This window comes from Podospora pseudopauciseta, assembly GCF_035222475.1.
Source record: "Podospora pseudopauciseta strain CBS 411.78 chromosome 7 map unlocalized CBS411.78m_7, whole genome shotgun sequence".
NCBI classification, from domain to species: domain Eukaryota; kingdom Fungi; phylum Ascomycota; class Sordariomycetes; order Sordariales; family Podosporaceae; genus Podospora; species Podospora pseudopauciseta.
Window position 1 is genome coordinate 3,305,972 of NW_026946667.1, and position 18,394 is coordinate 3,324,365.

An 18,394-nucleotide genomic window follows, 5' to 3' on the forward strand; every position below is an offset into this window, starting at 1 on the left:
TATCAGTCTCCAAACGTGTTTCACTGGTCTTTGTTTCACCCCCCTTTTTGCCCCCTTTCCTTGGCTGAGGACGATTTTTTTTTGCTGGGGTTAGGAGACTAGGTACGTAGTGATATCTCAACAGGGGTATTGTCTGCAAGATACACTGCTTTGTTCCTGTGCCGGATCTGGTCCCCTTTACTCGAGGGGGGACAACACATTGTCAGAATCCTTTGTCCTGGCACTTGACTAACTATGAATCAAAAGGCTCGGTTGCTTTGTTCTGTTAACTTGGGCATTGTTTTTCCAGATATACGAACAGGAAGTGACATGTCAGATGGGCCTTTATTTGCCGTCTTGAAGATGCAACGGATTGGGGCCTCGACCCGGTAAGGAGTGCCCAGGCCTATGTCAGGGCCACCATTCACTACCCTGATTTCCAGCGGGGCATGCAGGCCATGCCTTTCCGGCAGTCAACGGATCGGGATAACTGGTCTACCAACTTGCGGGAGAAGCTCATGAAATTCGCCAGCGAGTGTGGCTGGAGCCACCCTAATTTCCGGTCTGTGAACGAGGAGGACATTTTTCAAGAATGGCGTGAGCGCCAAAACGGGAGGAATAGGGACGACGAGGTCCAGGTTAACTTCTCAACGGGTCCTGATGCAATTTTCGAGACCATGGATGATGAGTACATAGAATTGGCCAGAGTGGCTATGTCTCGTTACTTTAGGAATGAAGTGCCTCGTGTTGAACGTGAGGACACTGACTCTGGCTCCGATGCTTTAGACTCCGATTCTCCTGGCTCTTCCGGCTTCGAGTTCTCAGACTCTGACTGGTGGTCGTAGTACCTGAGGTAAGTGAGTTACAGTCCTTTTTTCCTTTGCACTATAGATAATATCTGGGTAGGAGGGAGGCACCTATCGACTTCACCTCACCATCTGGGAATCTTGCTGATGGATAATTGATACTGTACTAAACCTTTTCTTCCAATTCTGAATACCATCATATTGATCAAGTCTTGTGACCATGTGATGCATCACCCATGTACTAAGATCGCTCTTCTTGCTCGTGACACTTTTTGCGGTGATGTGCGAACTCACAAGCACAACTCATTCTCCTTCCCGATATTGCCGATTTGGACCCTTAAATCGCCTCCGTCTCTTAGTAGGTAGGTAACCCTTTGTTTAAGGTTCAAGAACGCTCGACTGCGGTCTTCAGTTCGTTGCCTGTCTGTTCATCATATTATCTCTATTGTTGTCTATAAGTTATTAACTTTGTGATCAGAGCAAAACGCCAGGTTGACATGGTGAAACAACGGCTTACAATGCTATTCTCACCTGGAACTTGCCTGCCGCATACGGTACCAGACTTCAACCCGTAGCATGGCAGGTCCCCGGATAAGACCCTGAAACCGGGTATTGGGAGCCGACAGCATCTTTATTTAGATGCCGGGACGGACACCACCTGGTGGCGCTTGGCGTGACCACTCCAAGGATGCGGGGAATTCCTGTCCAGGGACTTTGTATAAATAAATAAATGCTGCTAACATCACACGGTGCATGCCGAGCCCATATTGTCAATCTCTCTGTGTCAAACTCATATTCCACGTACCCGCTGGCAACACCGTCTGTGATAGCACCATCCAATGGCACCTCCAGCCAAGCTTCCCACCCGCAGGCTGGGCAAAAACGGCCCTGAAATCCCAGCCATCGGTTTCGGGTTGATGGGGCTGAGCACTGCATACGGTTCTGTCGGGTGAGTGAAGCACTCCAGTCTCATCATGACGATGTTGAATGAGACTAACTCCCTCACAGCTCGGATGAAGACCGCCTCAAAGTGCTCGACCGAGCCTGGGAACTAGGCTACACCAACTGGGACTCGGCCGACATGTATGCCGACAGCGAAGACCTGCTGGGGAAGTGGTTCGCCCTCCACCCCGAACGCCGCGCCGACATCTTCCTCGCCACCAAATTTGCCCTCCAGTACGGTCCCAACGGCCTGACCATCAACAGCTCCCCGGCCTACTGCCGCCAGCAGTGCGAAAAGAGCCTTCGGCGGCTCGGGACATCGTACATCGACCTCTACTACATCCACCGCGTAGGCGGCAAGACGCCCATCGAGCACACCATGGCCGAGCTGGTCAAGCTGAAAGCCGAGGGCAAGATCCGGCACATTGGGATTTCGGCTGCGTCGGCGGATACAGTTCGCCGGGCTGCTGCCATCGACCATGTTGATGCCTACCAGGTGGAATACAGCCCTTGGTCACTCGACATTGAAGGGCCCGAGACCAATCACTTGCTTCAGACCTGCCGGGACTTGGGCGTCGCCGTTTTTGCGTACTCCCCGCTGGGAAGGGGCATCATGACGGGTCAGATCAAGTCGCCGGATGACTTTGAGCCTGGGGACTTGAGACGGCTGTTTCCCCGGTTCAGCAAGGAGAACTTCCCCAAGAATCTGGCGCTGGTGGAAAAGTTCAGGATCATGGCGGACAAGAAGGGTTGCACGCCTGGTCAGTTGACTGTGGCTTGGTTGATGGCGCAGGGGGAGGATATCTTTCCCATTCCGGGGACGAAGAATATCAAGTATTTGGAGGAGAACGTCGGCGCGGTGCGGGTGGAAGTGAGTGAAGACGAGGAGAGGGAGATACGGGGTTGGTTGAACGACTTTGGCTTTGCGGGGATACGGGTGCCGCCTGGGTTGTTGGATGAGTTTAATGACACGCCTCCTCTGTCGTAGGCATCATGAGACTGAGGTAGTAATTGATCGTTGATGATTCCACGCCAGCTGAAGTGTAATCTGGGGTACCTATCAGGTTGCGTGCATGTAAGGGGGCTGGTTGACTGAGCGCCAAGCCGATTCCTGGAAAGCGGCACGGATCGCCCAACCGAGGCGCTACCAAACAACAACAGGGGTTCTTCATTTAGCGGGCGGGTCGCTGCAGGGTGCACTGTGCGCCCGTCTCGATCAACATGACACCCGACGACTTGCTCTGTTCGCTTCACTCAGCTTGCTGGCGACACACACACACAGCACAAAGAGGGAAATCAAGGCGGACATGGCGGCTACCACTCGATCACGACACGTTCTCCCATTGTTTCGTTCGGGGTTCACCCGGCTGCAGGTGGCCCAGCCTCCAGCGGATGGCGCTGCTGGCCAAGCGCTGAGGTTGGCCGCCTGGAGACAAGCAGGGGTTTTAGTAGAGGCTCTGATTTGTTGACATGGGGACACCCTCATGCACTGTAGATCCCCGACATCTAGCCCACAGTGTCAGCCAGCCATCAACCGCAGCTCCTTCTCCCTCTGGTGGTTTGACGGGGGGCGGTCAGCTACTTTTTGGGATGCCCGAATGGTCTTGGTTTGGGGGAAAACAAAACTCGGCAAAGCTGTACGTCTCATTCGTGGTTCTCACGATCGACTCTGCACACCCGAGACCCGGTCTGAGGACTTAATTTGTGAGAGTGGCTGTGAGACATTGTATCACGGGCTTTGGGTGAGGATAAAAGCCACTCTTCTCCTCTTGCCCCTCGGTCCCTGACAGGGCCTCTACAAGAATGACCATACCTGCTCTCCATGGCCTCACCGCTTGATCCTGCTCACCCCCATCGCCGGGGGACGCCCAAGAGACTGATTGTCTGCTGTGATGGAACATGGATGAACTCGCTGGGAAAAAAAGGGTATGCCACGTCGAGGTTCGATTCGTCATGATAATACTGGGACACTAACGACGTAAAGGTACGAACCACCCTCAAATGTGACCCGCATCTCGCGTGTTCTCTGCCGCACCTGCAGTGATGGCAGGCCCCAGATTATCAACTACTTCGCCGGTGTAGGTACAGCTAACGGCCTGGACCAGTTCACCGGCGGAGCGTTCGGCATGGGGCTAGACGCAGACATCCGAGAGGTGTACAACTTCTTGTGCACCAACTACGTCGACGGGGACGACATCATCCTGATTGGCTTCAGCAGAGGAGCGTTTACTGCCCGTAGCGTCGCTGATATGGTCGCGAGCGTGGGACTGTTGACGCCGGAAGGGCTGGACAAATTTTTTGCCATCTTTGATGATTACGAAAACATGGGCTCGTCGTCCAGAGATACGGACGACTTTCTGATTGACGGGCTGGAGGAGTACAAGGGACAGCATGGGCAGAAGAAGATTGAGTGGGAGGAGAGGAGGAAGGAGACGTACAAGCGGGGTTTGAGGGAGAAGAAGCTAACGCGGGATACGTTCCATGCTGGAGCTGGAGAGATTGGCGAGGAGATCAAAATCAAGGCTCTTGCGGTTTGGGACACGGTGGGAACACTTGGAATCCCGCCTGCTCCAGTGATCGGTGTTCGAGGAAGCGCTGATCAATGGAGGTTCACCAACACACAAATCTCGGCCAAGGTCGAGAACGCCTTTCAGGCTTTGGCTCTTGATGAGCCGAGATATGCTTTCAGGCCTGCCCTCTGGGAGAGGGTACCTGGAAGTACAACAAACCTGAAGCAGGTATGGTTTCCTGGTAACCATGGGAATGTCGGTGGTGGTTGGTGGGACCAACAGATATCAGACATCACACTGGCCTGTAAGTTCTGCCTCCTCTTTGGCGTGGGCTGTGCTGATATTAAATACAGGGATGTGTGATCAACTCTCGACATTGGGACTGGAGTTCAATCACCCACGCATGACCAATATGTTTTTGGAATCACTGCGCTTCTCCGCTGCTCACCCCTTCCCTTTCTCGCCGCAATCAAAGACTTCGTCGATTGGGTCAGTGGCCAAGTCCATCATCCCCAGATCCATGAGCAAGCTCCTTCGCGGAGGAAGGAGCTCCTCGTCAAACGGGACCACCAACGGGAATGGCACCGCCAATGGAAGTGCAAGCTTGGCTCCAGGAAGCCCCAAGCCTTGGGGCCACGCTGCCGTCTTTCGACACCCCTTCTCAGCCCCCAAACGAGATCCTCACGAGTGTGATGGAAAGCATGACCACCCCGATGGCCCCTTGCCCCAGTTGTGGCAGTTTGCTCGGCCTTGGGGCCTGGGTTTGATCAGAAGTCCTACCAGTGTAGTGACCACTGTGGCCGGCAAGACCGTTCGGCGTCCTGGCCTGTTTATGCGGGTTGATGAAGACACAAACGAAGATACCAGCGAGCCTTTGCTTGGTACGAGCGAGAGGATACACGCTTGTGTCAGGATCCGGTTGGCCTGTGGAGGGTTGGGGTTAGATGACAAAGATGTCTGGACCTGCGATTCCCTCCTCAAGTCTGAAACAGCTGAGGAGGGTGACAAGAGGAGAAAAGGAGGCCCGTTATGGAAGTTGGAAAGGGGTAGCGCGCTGAGTAGCGGCGAAGAAGAATTCGTCAAGGCTTGGAGAATCCGGCCGAGAGAACTGACGCTTGGCACTGACGAGTATCCTGAGCGATGTATGTATCCTGTCGGAGAGTTTGATCACCACTGGAAGTGGGTTTATCAAAGGAAGGCGGTGGGGGAAGGCCAGGCTAGGGTGCCACAGGAGGTTGCTTTACCTGAAGAGCCGCTGGTGGGATATTGGGAGAGATATCTGCTTGCGCTTTTGGTCGGGGAGGCAGATGTGTGGCGGTTTGCTCAGCAGGAGATTGTTAATGGGAAGTAGCGGTGGATTGGATAATGGTCTGAGAGAATCTGTGTCCGGGGTAGGTAGTTTAGCTTGGTGTTTGTTAGGATGGCAAAACGGGCAATGGAAGTGTGTGTTGTTTGCAAAGCAAAACCTCCGATGAGGTCTATGGGTTTCCGGGGCGAGGCAGAGGACCAACCATCCCTTCGTTAGACGTGTGCTTGAGGAGTCTCTGCGAAATCACGGAGATCAGTGAAACCTTAGGAATCATGTGTCACATTCTTACTTTCCGCCTCTTCCACTACCTTATTCCATCCGTCCTCAATTTGACCCACCCCACAACAACCTTGCTCCTTGCCTTCAGAGTCAAATTTTCACCATCCACCTCAACAAATCAGCTTAACAAGCTGCGTGGCGCAGCGGAAGCGCGCCGGGCTCATAACCCGGAGGTCACTCGATCGAAACGAGTCGCAGCTAAATTATCGTTTGCTTTTTGCACTTTTCTCCCACAGCCTCTCAACACTTCCCTCGCCCAAATTACACACCTAATGATAACCTCTAGTTAGGTACACGGACCAGCACGCGGATGCCATGGCGCTCTTATTTTATGGTTTGCTTTTGCTTTCGATGTTTGATTGTCTTTCCTGACTTCTACTGTTGACTTCAAACATGGTACTTCCTGTATAAGACAGCCCGTGCATATCTATCTACGCAGCAGTAATACCATGCCTATGAGAAGGTTCACCCAGAGCCGCAACTTCATCGAGTTCGAACCCGAAACTACCTGTGGCTACGGTCTGTGGGGAAACACATAGCGAGGTGGTGTAGGAAGATGAAGAGAAAGAGTATGTTAAGAAGTTCTGAGGCGACCATGATGGTTTGGACACCACTACTATATGGATATTTGCCACAGTTCCGGTTAAGAACCTCCAGCAAAGCAGGGGTTGCAGAGGAAATTTCTCCTTCTGTGATAAAAGCCAAGTATCCCAATCCATGGGGCGTTGTTAGGACGACCAGCAGCACGCCCACGGACCACTCGCAGTATAATGAAGAGATCAAAACCCAGGACTTTGCGACCATATCACTACAAACGGCGGCCGACTATGCCAGTTATGCCGAGCATCAGAAATACGACCTTGCGGAGACCGAGTGTAGGTAATTGGGTTGAGGGCTTGGATGACCTGGAACAGGAAATGGAAGAGAGACTCGAGATGAAGGGTGAACCGAGAAGGAAACGGAGATTTCTGGCATTCAAGAAAAGGGATCGTGGGGAGTGCCGCCTCAAGTGTTGGCGCGACTCTAATGATTGAACAGGAGTGAAGAGAGCAAAAGAAGCAGAAGAGCGTTGATGAGGGAGTAGCTAGGCGTCTAGACCGCCACGGAACAAAATCCAGCCAGCCAGTACCGACTTTTTTACTTCACTGGAAGTGTTCAATTCAAAGTGTCACAAAGTGAGCCAGTTATAGAATTTAACACCTTTCAAGTCACTCCTTGGAAAGAGCAACTGTCCAGAAACTTAGAGGTTAGTATGTACTTAGTAAAATTTCAAGGACCATTAGGCACCTATCCTCAGATCTGTTGTAAAGCCTTCTCCTGCCAACCGAGATCCAGATGGCGACATCGAGTTAGAACAGACATTGCACAAGATGCATGAGGCCAGAACTCGACGTAAAATGGTCGCTCGGCGGAGTCCGGAGATGGAACCAAAGGAGCAAGTGAATATGGAAGGTTCGGCTCTAGGTTTTCATCCGAACTATTCCAAGCCTCTAGAAAGTCGCTCCCAACCCCCTACGGCCCACCTGCAACCACGAGAGTCACGAGAAGAGCCCGTGAGCCCGAAAATTCTGCTTTGGATAAGGTAAGAGCAACTGTTCAGGGAGGTGAGCACAGGCGAGTACCCCCAAAAAGAGGGCCCCTAGGTGAACTGCGGGTCTGGGCGTCTTCAGTCCTCTATAAAGGCAGCGTCTTCCTCCTTCTTCTCTTCTCCCCCATCCTACTCTCTCATTACCATCTTCATCCGGGGACCGGAACTGGAACTTTCTTCGCTTATCCAGCCGTTCACCTTCATTGCCAAACACCGCATTTGCCTTTCATCAACGTCTTACTCTTCACCATCAATCAAACCTACCTTATTTCATTACCTACACTTCATCACGATGGGACCTTTCGCTTCTTCAAACACCTTGTGTCTTGAGCACCACTGGGCCTTCGGGATGCTTCTCAAACTCAGCCAGCAGCCTTCCTGCGTTTACGACAAGCAAACTGATATGGCCATCAGAAATGGCTGGGAAGACCCTCCGACTGGGTGGAAGGGGACCGTATCACCCAACACAACAGTTAGCAGAATCTTCACACAGGACAACACAGCCCAGCCCACAGTCGAGCACGCCGAGCACGTCACACCGCCCAAGAAAGTCTTTTACGACCCGGATGACGTCTTTGGCTCATCACACGCCTTCGACACTGCGGCCCAGAAGCGCGGCTCTGCCCTATTCGACTTGGAGGCCGGCGAAGACAGCGCGAGAGTCTTCCTCAAGACCCCCGCCGATTTCAACAAGTACGCCGCCAATATGAAAGATAAGCGGCCCCTGCTCCAGTTCACGAGGAGAATGCGGAGGTTTGACCCCGACGTCGACCTCGATCTTCGTTTGCAGAAGAGGCGAGAATCCATCGTTCGGATGAAGAGGTTCTCACACAAATCCCAGCACTTTGAGCCTGAGGAGAAGAAGGACGATAGCGAGGACGACAGCCACTCCGACCAATATCATCACTCGAGCTGTTTGAAAGAAGGTCATTCGGAGAAGCAACACCTCGATGAGTTTGACGCCAGCGACGATGAGACGGACTCCGATCAGGACTACCACACTGGCTACTTGAAAGAAGGCCGTTCAAACAAGCAAAAGCGCGATCAGGTGGACACCAGGGAGATTCGCGTTCTTGATGGCGAGACGTTCACTTGGTGGTGGTAGAGAACAGTTTCTTCCGCCAACTGTTGAGGAGTGCCGCCATCTGCGAATGAAGCACACACGCACGCACAAACTGTCGAGCAGTGTGAAAAGATCCACTCGTATAGAAGACCTCGGTTTCCAGGTATGTCATCTGGCAAAAGATTCCGCCAATGTTGAAACTAACGGAAATGACAGCGAACCAAAAACAGATATCGAGACGAGGAAGGGGGACAGGACACGATGGAGGCAGGAACGACGCGATTGAGGAAGGAGCGACTGGGGAGCCCATCTGAACATAGGGCAGCATTTGTATATAGCATGAATTGGCGATACATGACAGCTTGATCATGGCCCCGAGGTGGATGAACTGTTCTCTCCGTCTAGTCCTGCCTCATTGCTACCCGGTCTTGTCAGGGCTGTGTTCAAAGAAACCCTCAAGTGATCGGTCATCGTAGATGGTGTGTTGAAAAGGTGCCTGGGCGAGGTGGAGTAAGAATATACAAGCTCCTTGTCCTCCTGACGGCCGTACAGGCACAAATCATATTTGGGGACAAGTCCCTCACTCTGAAATTGGAGAGAACGTCAAGATCTTTGGCGAAAACCAAGAGTCCCGCCGTCCACAGCGCTTCTCCTCTTCGGGTGGAAAATCGGTCAGAACGTAAGAGCGGCGCTCTGTAAGCCCATGGGACTTCAAATTCAGACGAATGGTACAGTCGTTTCCGTTTCACTACTGTTCGGTGATATTGACCCCTAGCTCATCACACATATTAGTTTCGGTGAAAGGGAATCCTTCCCGCATGAGACATGGGATGTCGTCGCTGGCGACCAAGAGAACTGCACACCATGCTGCGTTGTACGTGTTCATGCCATGGGTAATATTGTAAATTTGATACTGAAAGTGGGACAACGTTGGTTCCAAATTGCTGCCAATTTGGTCTTCGAGTCCGTGGTCATGGTGCCCGCAGATGGCTTCTCCTCAGTAGATTCCATCATCTCAGTATCGCGAAGTTGGTCCAGGAATCCGGACATGCCAATAGGTATTTTACATGGGATCAATAAACCCTTCAGTTCTTTGTGGGAGCCTTGCTCACAGCCCTAATCAGAAGCCCATGGTGGGGGAATTTACTCATTCAGACGCAGAACTTTGGAAGAGGCGCTGCTAGGCGAGAGCTGGCATTGTGCCACGACAGCCTTCATAACCACACGGTCACAAATTTGCTCGTGTTCTTTGAGCACACTCAACAGCCGCACCGAAGGAGGTTACCACAACCATCACATGTCACCGCCGACGTCGGGATATTTTTTCTCCCCCTCGCCCGCGAGTGCCGTCCAGAACAATGCGGGGAAGATAGCGACCGGGCCGACACAAGCTTCTTGGTTCTCTCTAGCTCCCTCCACAGCCCGCACTTCCCCGGACTAAAGAAGTGGAGCCCCATCCTTTTCCCCGGAGCCAGGGCGGAGCATCCGTCCTCAACATCGGGATGATCCCGTCTTGTTGGACCCCCTTCCCGGCCGGCAGATGGTGTTTCTGTCATCACTGCCCTCGGACGTTTGCTCGCGACGCGATGGGGGCACGCAATCTCTTGGCCCGGTGTCCGGTGGCGAGTAACAGCTGTACTCACTTCGCGATGATTGCCAGCCAGTACATGTGTAGGACAGGAATCGCACAACAGACTTATATACGCTGGCTTACCTATGCTCTTGCACTTGCCGATCCCTGACTCGGCCTTCTAGATTTCTCACTTACAGCCAACCCCAGCTCAACACCGGTCTTATTCCCCCACCTTCTGCTGTCGATCATATCTAGGTACCTACCTTATCCAAGCATTCACACGCAATGACACCAGAAGAAAGAGTCCCCGTCCTCATCGCGGGCTCAGGCTCAGCAGGCCTCTGCGCGGCCGTGTGGCTGGCCCGCTTCAACATCCCCTACAAGATCCTCGAGCGCCGCAATGGCCCCCTCGAGATTGGACAGGCAGACGGCGTGCAGACCCGCACAGTCGAGATCTTCGATTCGTTCGGGATAGCAGAGGAGATGCTCCGGGAGGCCTACCACGTGCTGGAGATTGCCTTTTGGTCCGCCCCCGACGCCGAGAAGGGCATCAAGAGGGCCAAGTACGAGGCCGACAAAGAGACCGAGATCAGCCACCAGCCGCACGTCATCCTCAACCAGGCGAGACTCAACGAGTTGATGACGGGGTTGTTGGGGTCGAACCCACCGATTGAGTACCGATGCGAGGTGAAGAATGTGGTGGTGGATCAGAATGCGGATAGCAGCGATTTGGAGTCTTACCCGGTCAGAGTGGATGCTGTTCGGGACGGAGTTCAAAAGACGTATCGGGCGAAATATGTGCTTGTATGTCTGCCCCTTCAAACGCCATGGGTGCGGAATAAGCAACATCGTACTGACTGGGTAAATAGGGCTGTGACGGCGCACACAGCATCGTCAGGAAATCCCTCGGCTTCAAGATGGTGGGCGACAGCTCAGACGCAGTCTGGGGTGTCATGGACATCTACCCCCGCACAAACTTCCCAGACATTCGCAAAAAGGCGGTCATCAACTCAGCAGTCGGCAACATCCTCCTCATCCCCCGAGAGGGCGACTCCATGGTCCGCTTCTACACCGAGCTCCCGGCAGGCACCAAAGTCAGCGATGTCAGTCTCGAAAAGCTGCACGACCACGCCCGCAAGGTGTTTCACCCTTATGAGATGGAGTTTGCGGAGACTTTCTGGTGGTCAGCCTACTCCATCGGTCAAAGAAGAGCCGACTTCTTCCACCGAGATCACCGTGTGTTTTTGACAGGTGATGCGTGCCACACTCACTCTCCTAAAGCCGGTCAGGGTATGAACGTCAGTCTGCAGGACGGCCACAACATTGGATGGAAGCTTGGGATGGTCCTGCAGGGCCTTGCACGCCCAGATATTCTCGAGACGTATGTGCTTGAGCGGGAGCGGACGGCTACCGAGCTGATCGACTTCGACCGCAAATTCACAAAGCTCTTCAACACCAAGTACCGCCAGGAACACGGCATAACGGCGGGGATGTTTGCGGAGCAGTTCACCAAGGCGGGCAGGTACACGGCTGGCCAGGCTGTGCAGTACGATGCGTCTGCCATAACCGATATTGGAGAGCACGACAAGGAGTTGGTGGCAAAGGTGACAGTCGGCATGAGGTTTCCCACGGCGCAAGTGGTGCGGTCGTGTGACGCCAAGGCCATGCAGCTTGTGAAGGGGCTGCCAGCGAACGGGCAGTGGTATATCGTGGTGTTCTCGGGAGATCTGTCGCAGCCCGAAGCGATGTCGAGGTTGGACGAGGTGAGTTTTGATACAACGTCTTGGAGGATGGGGGTTCTGATGCTGATGTCACCGCCAACAGATCTCTTCAACACTCTCCCAAACAGTCCAGCGCCTCACGCCGACTGGTGTGGACCCAGATGGCGTGATCGACCGGATATTGGTGACAGCGGGCGACAGAAAGAAGGTTGAACTGGACGCCATCCCGGATTTCTTCACACCGGTAACCGGGAAGTGGAAGATGAAGAATCTGGGCAAGATCTATGCCGATGATGAGAGCTACAACTCGGGACACGGCCATGCGTATGAGGCTTATGGAGTCGATGCTTCCAAGGGCGCCATTGTGGTCGTGCGGCCTGATCACTGTGAGTACTTTCTTTCTGTTCGTGTGTGGAGCTTCGAGTGGATGCTGACGATTACCGATATTAGATGTTGCCAAGGTTTGCAGGTTGGAGGATGTCGAGTCTCTGGGAAGCTTCTTTGAGGGCTTCTTGGTGCCTGCTAGAAGTTGATGAGGCACTCAAGAGGTTGAGAATAGTGTAAAATATAGGTATCCAATAATGATCTTTGGGAACTCCAACGTCTGTATTATGTACCAAGCTTGCCTGTGGTAGATTGTGTCCCATGCCTTGCTCCCAAATCGGAAACTTTTGTCTATCCTGTTCAGACACATGTAGACTGAAGACTGACCCAGTAAGCCCCACAGAGCTGAGCCTCAAACCAATGTTCTTAAGCAATACCCGTTCTACCTCTGAGGGGGCTTCCAGAGTCCCTTTCGAGTTCAAGCCAAATTAGCACTCTGAGATCCTTAAAAAGAAGAGTAAGCTAAGACTCACTCGCGACCAGCATCCGCATTGCTTCTCTGACGCTTATCTTGCTGCTGGAAAACCTGTTGGAGCCGATGCCGCTTCTGCTCTTGGGCCGAGCTGCCTTGAGCAGCCTTTTGGGCTGGTGACTTGCGCGATCTTTCGAGATAGTTGACTGCCCAGGCCGTCGAGAAGACCAGCTTGACGCCGATGACCGTCTTGAGGGGGCGATCCATAGCCATCTTGTCTGCTTGGGTAGAACCGTGTAGTAGAGTCACCAGTGTTGATGTCGATGGGAGGAAAACCGGGTCAGAGAGGCGCGGTCCGGCTGATGAAGCTACCGTGGTGAGGTAGGTAGTGCGTCATGAGTCCGGTACGGTTGTCTGGTGAAATTTCGTGGAGTGTTGGGGAATTTCTTGTTGTGGTGGACAGACAAGACTTTGTGCTCAAGGTGAAAAGCTTATAAGTTGGCGGAAAGCCACAGGAAGTTTGGAAGGGGCCGGTACCTAACTGGAGAGGAAGAGGAGGCTGTTGGTGACATGGAGACAAATCTGACACCGTTGAGCTAACAAAGTCTATTAAAAGAAGAGGAAATGCTGCAGAAACAAGATATGGTATCTATAGGTTAACAACCAAAAAAGCCAAGAGCCAAGAAAGGCCCCCCCACGAGTCCATCAGGACAGAAATTTCAGTACTGGTCAGATATTAGTATGTAATGGCAGCCATCCTCCTGAGCCACTCTCCAGCTTTCTCTCCCTCGATCAGGTTCTCAAAGATCCACCTCCCGACATCCTCCCGACTGATGGTATAGCCAACTGCCTTACTCTCCACTACTCCCTTGATTGGATCCTCCTTCCCGGCTCTGATCTCCCGCTTGGGACCATCTTTGGCACCGTCGACAAATAAACTTGGCCTCACAATGGTCCATTCCTCCTCACTCTCGACCAAAGCGTCTTCCATGGCCTTCTTGTCCTTGTGGGGAACCTTCAGACCGACATGATACAACGGAACAAACAACAACGGCACATCCCGCCCAAAGTCGGATACGCCTGTGGAGCTGAGGGCAACAATCCGCGGCTTGCCCTGCAGGTTGTGCTCTGTTCTGGCCTTCTGCAAGGCGTCCAAGACGGTCTTGATGCCATTTTCGCACACGTGAGCGTCGTCCATGCCCATCTTGGACAAGTTGAAGTAGGCGCCGATGGAGAAGACGATCACATGTGGGAGGCCCTGGCGGGGCGAGGACGGTGAAGGGAGAAGGGCGCGGAGAACAGCGTCGACGTCGTGAGCATTGCCCTGCTCTATCCGCAGCAACTTCTGGTCGACTTCGGCCGGGATCTTGTCGGAGAGAGTGGAAGGTGTGCGGCAGAGGGCTGTGCAGGAGTGGCCGGCAGCGAGGGAGCGCTGGAGGGCAGAGAAGCCTACGCCTCCGGTTGCGCCGAGGAAGAGGATGGACTTGGACATTGCGCGGTGAGGATAGAGGTTGAATAAGTGATGGAAGGTATATAGGTCGTGGTGGGAGCGTTTAATGACTCGGGTCAGTAGGGCTGATAAGAATCTTTTGGTCAGTCAGGTTCTTGGAAGAAGACAAGAGGGAGGAGGTTGCTCCCTTTTATTCCCCCAAGTCGCATCCGGCACTCGCAAGACGGACACGCCATTTCTGTCTTTCTTGTCCGATTCGGGGTAGATCTCTCAAGAAGGTGACGCCAGCAAACAATGCGCCTCCACCAGCAGCGGGATGATGGATGGTTGTGATAAATATTGCGCCGTGGTGGTGGTTTGGTCTTTCACAGGGGCCTAGAATGCGACGTTGGCGCACCCAGAGTCGGGGGTTCATCGCAACGTTCCTCCGATTGTTCCACTGTGGCTTTTTACTAGAGATTTCATTGGCTAGTCAGTCGATCCGAAGCCGTCTTGGCAAGCCACCCCGCCAAGAGCTGTCAGGATGACACGGACGGGATGAACACTCACAAATCCGACTCTCTTTCTCTTCGGCGATTTTCCGTCCTCGATTCGGCGGTTATTGATCCACGTCCTCTCACATCTCTAACACAGCCTTTACGGAGTAACTTTTGTTGGTGGTGTGTTGGCAATCACCAGCCATGTGACCCGAAGTGAACCCACATCAGCCTGGTGCAGTCATCAACTGACATCATCACGAAACCCATGAGGCATCTGCATATCGATCACACATCGCCATGTTTTCCAGATAAGGTTCCAAGAGCCAGCACAAGGCCCACCACACCTCGCCCTTCGCGCTCCAGGATGACGGCGATCAACTCGGCTCGGCTGTTGCCCCCGCCCTTCTCAACGGGTATGCATGCGGGGTGACGCTGGCCCCACTATCTCGTTGACTGCCGTTCAAGACATGGAGGTCCAGATGGATATAACTTGATAGCTCTTCCTCCAGCTTGAGAAGATATCTGGTGGTAGAACGAATCCATCAGCATTCTGTTCTGCATAATGTTGTCTTCAACCTGGGGCTCCCCCTCTGGGACAGTGCAACTTCCCAAAGAAGTAGCACCTTACACGGTTAACATCGACCAGGGACAGCTTGATCGGACTCAGACTCTGCTCAAGCTATCCCCCATACCCGGAGAATGCTACGAGAATTCACTCCCCGACGGCAGCCGGAAGCTGGGGCTGAGAAGAGAATGGCTGGTGGAGGCTAAGCGTGTTTGGGAAGAGGAATTTAGCTGGTAACCAACCTCTCCTCTTTCTTTTCCCACTTGCGAGCGCCTGTCTTGACAGTATCTTAGGAGAGCAGTCGAATCCCAGATCAACAGTTTCCCCAACTTCACTGCTTCAGTGCCCGTCAACGAACAAGGAGAACAGATCAACGTTCAATTCCTCGGAATCTTCAGCCAGAACCCCAACGCTGTGCCAGTCGTCTTTCTTCACGGATGGCCTGGCTCCATCTTGGAGTTTCTTCCCCTCTTCAGCCTTCTAAGAGAAAAGTACCCGGATCCTGCTTGGTTACCGTTCCACCTGATTGCGCCTTCTCTTCCTGGCTTTGGCTTCTCCGACCAGTTTCCCAATGACAGAAACTACGGCATGGAGGATGTCGCCTTCGTCGTTGACTCGCTCATGGTTGGCACCCTTGGCCTCAAGAACTATGTAGTCCAAGGTGGCGACATCGGGTCACGCATTGCACGCGTTCTCGGCAACCGATGTGAACAGTGCAGTGCCGTGCTCGTCAACTACAGCCCTGTTCCGCCGCCAGAAAGCTTTGACTTCACAACACTGAGCGAGAAAGACAAAAGGGGATTGGAAAGAGGTGACTGGTTCCGCAACGATGGATCTGCCTACGCCATGATGGCCGCCTCCAGACCAGGAACACTAGGATTGGCCTTGTCCGCCAGCCCTCTTGCGTTGCTGGCCTGGATAGGAGAAAAGTACCTCGACTGGACCGATCCCCTTTCCTTTACTCAAGACCAGACACTACCCAGCGGAGCTCGGTACTCGAGAAAGTTGATGAATGAAATCATTGCCAGCGTGGCACTCTACTGGCTCACCGGCAAGATCCACACCAGCTTCTATTCCTACCGGGAGGCGTTTGCCCTCAACGGCCGGGCCCCGCCATCAAGCAACGCGCAGTTCCCGGTCATGGCGCCGAAAAAGGTAGGCATGATGTGGTTCCCGTATGAGGTCATCCCTACCCCAAGAGCATGGATAGAGAAGTACTCCAACCTGGTCTTTTGGAGGGAGGAGGAAGTAGGAGGGCACTTTGCACAGTTGGAGCAACCTGAAGTTCTGGCTAAAGGGTTGGAGGATTTCATCAAGGTTTTGCAGGAGAAATGAGAGCATCTTGATCTTTTATTCCTCTTATATGTACATCATTATTGTCTGGTGTTGTTTTGATACTAGGAAACAAACAGCTTCCACCGCTCAGACCCGAATAGTAACAGCAAAAACACCCTGTCCACCGCCGACATACGCAACGTTTCTGTCCCTGTCTGTCCGCCCAAAAGCACAGCTCGTGCTGCCCGTCACGGTCCCCACGCTCACGGGGCTGGGTCTGGCAGCCGTCGGGTCAACCTCGACCAGGGAGTTCCTGCTGTTGGTGGTGACATAAATCTTGCCGTTGGGGCCGAAGCAGAGGTCATCGCCCATGAGGTTGGTCCAGAGGGTGGTCTGGGCGCCCGTGCTCTTGGCCGTGACGGGGTCGAGGGGGATCTTGTGAAACGAGTTGCGGAAGATGTTGGTGTACCACAGCGTCCCGTTGGCGTAGCGGATGCCGTCGATGCCGAAGGGGATGCCGCCTGATGGGGCCATGGTCGGGTCGCGGGCAACTTCGGAGTAGACGCCCGTGTTCACGTCGATCTTGTAGACGTTTCCGCGGCCGGCGTCGGCGACGAGGACGGTTGAGTTGTCAAAGTAGGCCAGGCCGTTGAGGTTCTGGGCTTCGGTGATGGTCTTGATGAGGGTGGAGCGGGGGGTGCCGGAGGAGAAGTCGACCTTGTAGATGGACTTGCCGCCGCCGATGACGGCGAACTGGTCGGGCTGGTACTCGGCGATTCCTGAGAGCCCGTTGGTGCCGGAGACGGAGAGGGCGGTGGAGGATGTCTTGGCTACAGGGTCGACCGAGTAGAGGGTTGCACTGTTCATGTTGGTGGCCAGGATGAGGCCGTTGGAACGGACGGCGACATTCTCGATCGAGTTGATGCGGACAACCTGCTGAGCGGCCTGTCGCGGGGTGATTGGGCTTGCTGAGCCGAGGCTGGCGCTGGCCAACAGGGAGACAAGAGCTACTTGGGACAGCATCGTGATGGATGGTTTCTCACAGGGAGGGTCCGAAAATCTGAGCTTGATGGAGAGGAGGACAGGTCACAAAAGGTCACTCTCGGCAGCGGTGAGTCCCTTCAAATAGCTACATTCCAGTCCAGCAAGCTATCCCAAACATAACCCCTCAGATCATCAGCCTAGTCCCCTGGAGAAGCGAGGAGGAGGACCGGAAGGGCCCGGTATAAATGGGTCTTGGCACGTATTTTCCAATTGCGGCTCGCGGGTACGTTGATCGACAATTATTCCTCGGACGCAGCCTAAATGACGAACTCGACAGAGTCTGGGGTAGGCAATCTGGTTAATCCCGACACCACCAATTATCACCAGCCGCAGCTGACGTCCTCCGTCCGAGGCTTGTTTGTGCTTGTTTCTGCTCGTTTGTTGCTTGTTTATATGCGGTGTCTACTAATGCGGTCCGATCAGGGATGCATGTTTCCATTCATGACTAAACAAGCTTTCGTCAACAAATCTCGGTGGTTCTGTGAGTTTGTACATATGATACTCTTGACTGGGATGTGTAAGCCGGGCAGTCAACAGTGTTGGTATGACTAAAGGTCTCAAGGAGCACATCGAGATAAAACACAAGCTGTATCAGGACTGTAGTCGGACATGGATAAGAATGTATGCTTCGGCCAAAAAGAATATCTCTATAGCAAAAACAAATCCCCACACGTGAACAGTAGAAGAATAGACAATTGGACGAGTTGGGAATCGAACCCAAGACCTTTCGCATGAGATGCTGTTGCAAAGCGAACGCGCTACCAATTGCGCCACACGCCCGATGAGATATCAGATCTGATAAGGTTAGGAATGCTGGACGAGCTGGGAATCGAACCCAGGACCTTTCGCATACAGGGGAGTATGCTAAGCGAACGCTCTACCAACTGAGCCACACGCCCTCAATAACCTTGAATGGATGATGATCCTGGTCAGAAGATGTAGTTTTGTTTGGATTTATTTATGCTATGTAGTCTTGGATCCAGAACGACGAGACTGTGAAAGTATAGTGTAAAAT

General features: G+C 53.3%; 8 protein-coding genes and 3 non-coding genes across 11 annotated transcripts; 9 read left to right on the forward strand and 2 right to left on the reverse strand.

Annotated features, from left to right (window-relative positions):
• Positions 1 to 428: 428 nt before the first annotated feature.
• QC763_700555 (uncharacterized protein) lies at positions 429 to 824 on the forward strand (the record flags this gene model as incomplete). Its single annotated transcript, XM_062915065.1, has 1 exon — positions 429 to 824. The coding sequence occupies one exon, from the start codon at positions 429 to 431 to the stop codon at positions 822 to 824; it is 396 nt and encodes a 131-aa protein (XP_062762297.1).
• A 745-nt stretch (positions 825 to 1,569) lies between these two features.
• On the forward strand, positions 1,570 to 2,769 carry QC763_700550 (uncharacterized protein). The gene is made up of 2 exons (XM_062915064.1): positions 1,570 to 1,734; positions 1,794 to 2,769. The coding sequence occupies exons 1-2, from the start codon at positions 1,625 to 1,627 to the stop codon at positions 2,713 to 2,715; spliced, it is 1,032 nt and encodes a 343-aa protein (XP_062762298.1). The 5' UTR covers positions 1,570 to 1,624; the 3' UTR covers positions 2,716 to 2,769.
• A 181-nt stretch (positions 2,770 to 2,950) lies between these two features.
• On the forward strand, positions 2,951 to 5,709 carry QC763_700540 (uncharacterized protein). Its single transcript, XM_062915063.1, has 3 exons — positions 2,951 to 3,653; positions 3,712 to 4,541; positions 4,591 to 5,709. Exons 1-3 carry the CDS (start codon positions 3,550 to 3,552, stop codon positions 5,586 to 5,588), a joined length of 1,932 nt encoding a protein of 643 aa, XP_062762299.1. The 5' UTR covers positions 2,951 to 3,549; the 3' UTR covers positions 5,589 to 5,709.
• Positions 5,710 to 5,954: 245 nt separating this feature from the next.
• QC763_0112290 lies at positions 5,955 to 6,026 on the forward strand. The gene has a single exon. It is a non-coding gene; the product is annotated as a tRNA-Met (tRNA).
• A 1,679-nt stretch (positions 6,027 to 7,705) lies between these two features.
• On the forward strand, positions 7,706 to 8,518 carry QC763_700535 (uncharacterized protein; the record flags this gene model as incomplete). Its single annotated transcript, XM_062915062.1, has 1 exon — positions 7,706 to 8,518. One exon carries the CDS (start codon positions 7,706 to 7,708, stop codon positions 8,516 to 8,518), a length of 813 nt encoding a protein of 270 aa, XP_062762300.1.
• A 938-nt stretch (positions 8,519 to 9,456) lies between these two features.
• On the forward strand, positions 9,457 to 12,397 carry QC763_700530 (uncharacterized protein). The gene is made up of 4 exons (XM_062915061.1): positions 9,457 to 10,853; positions 10,919 to 11,812; positions 11,874 to 12,156; positions 12,221 to 12,397. The coding sequence occupies exons 1-4, from the start codon at positions 10,335 to 10,337 to the stop codon at positions 12,301 to 12,303; spliced, it is 1,779 nt and encodes a 592-aa protein (XP_062762301.1). The 5' UTR covers positions 9,457 to 10,334; the 3' UTR covers positions 12,304 to 12,397.
• Positions 12,398 to 13,296: 899 nt separating this feature from the next.
• On the forward strand, positions 13,297 to 17,989 carry QC763_700510 (uncharacterized protein). The gene is made up of 3 exons (XM_062915059.1): positions 13,297 to 15,293; positions 15,354 to 17,602; positions 17,657 to 17,989. The coding sequence occupies exons 1-2, from the start codon at positions 15,058 to 15,060 to the stop codon at positions 16,393 to 16,395; spliced, it is 1,278 nt and encodes a 425-aa protein (XP_062762302.1). The 5' UTR covers positions 13,297 to 15,057; the 3' UTR covers positions 16,396 to 17,602; positions 17,657 to 17,989.
• QC763_700520 (uncharacterized protein) lies at positions 13,303 to 14,058 on the reverse strand (the record flags this gene model as incomplete). The annotated part of the gene is made up of 1 exon (XM_062915060.1): positions 13,303 to 14,058. One exon carries the CDS (start codon positions 14,056 to 14,058, stop codon positions 13,303 to 13,305), a length of 756 nt encoding a protein of 251 aa, XP_062762303.1.
• On the reverse strand, positions 16,483 to 17,358 carry QC763_700500 (uncharacterized protein; the record flags this gene model as incomplete). Its single annotated transcript, XM_062915058.1, has 1 exon — positions 16,483 to 17,358. One exon carries the CDS (start codon positions 17,356 to 17,358, stop codon positions 16,483 to 16,485), a length of 876 nt encoding a protein of 291 aa, XP_062762304.1.
• Positions 17,990 to 18,075: 86 nt separating the features above from the next.
• QC763_0112350 lies at positions 18,076 to 18,159 on the forward strand. The gene has a single exon. It is a non-coding gene; the product is annotated as a tRNA-Ala (tRNA).
• Positions 18,160 to 18,193: 34 nt separating this feature from the next.
• Positions 18,194 to 18,278, forward strand: QC763_0112360. Its single transcript has one exon. It is a non-coding gene; the product is annotated as a tRNA-Ala (tRNA).
• Positions 18,279 to 18,394: the final 116 nt, after the last annotated feature.

Excerpts from the sequence above, each read along its gene's own strand:
- QC763_700550 (XM_062915064.1), top strand. The coding sequence starts at position 1,625 with ATGGCACCTCCAGCCAAGCTTCCCACCCGCAGGCTGGGCAAAAACGGC. Across the intron at positions 1,735-1,793 it reads ACTGCATACGGTTCTGTCGG|CTCGGATGAAGACCGCCTCA; the intron begins GTGAGTGAAGCA and ends ACTCCCTCACAG.
- QC763_700540 (XM_062915063.1), top strand. The coding sequence starts at position 3,550 with ATGGCCTCACCGCTTGATCCTGCTCACCCCCATCGCCGGGGGACGCCC. Across the intron at positions 3,654-3,711 it reads AACTCGCTGGGAAAAAAAGG|GTACGAACCACCCTCAAATG; the intron begins GTATGCCACGTC and ends AACGACGTAAAG. Across the intron at positions 4,542-4,590 it reads ATCAGACATCACACTGGCCT|GGATGTGTGATCAACTCTCG; the intron begins GTAAGTTCTGCC and ends TATTAAATACAG.
- QC763_700530 (XM_062915061.1), top strand. The coding sequence starts at position 10,335 with ATGACACCAGAAGAAAGAGTCCCCGTCCTCATCGCGGGCTCAGGCTCA. Across the intron at positions 11,813-11,873 it reads CGATGTCGAGGTTGGACGAG|ATCTCTTCAACACTCTCCCA; the intron begins GTGAGTTTTGAT and ends CACCGCCAACAG. Across the intron at positions 12,157-12,220 it reads GGTCGTGCGGCCTGATCACT|ATGTTGCCAAGGTTTGCAGG; the intron begins GTGAGTACTTTC and ends TACCGATATTAG.
- QC763_700510 (XM_062915059.1), top strand. The coding sequence starts at position 15,058 with ATGTTGTCTTCAACCTGGGGCTCCCCCTCTGGGACAGTGCAACTTCCC. Across the intron at positions 15,294-15,353 it reads TGGGAAGAGGAATTTAGCTG|GAGAGCAGTCGAATCCCAGA; the intron begins GTAACCAACCTC and ends ACAGTATCTTAG.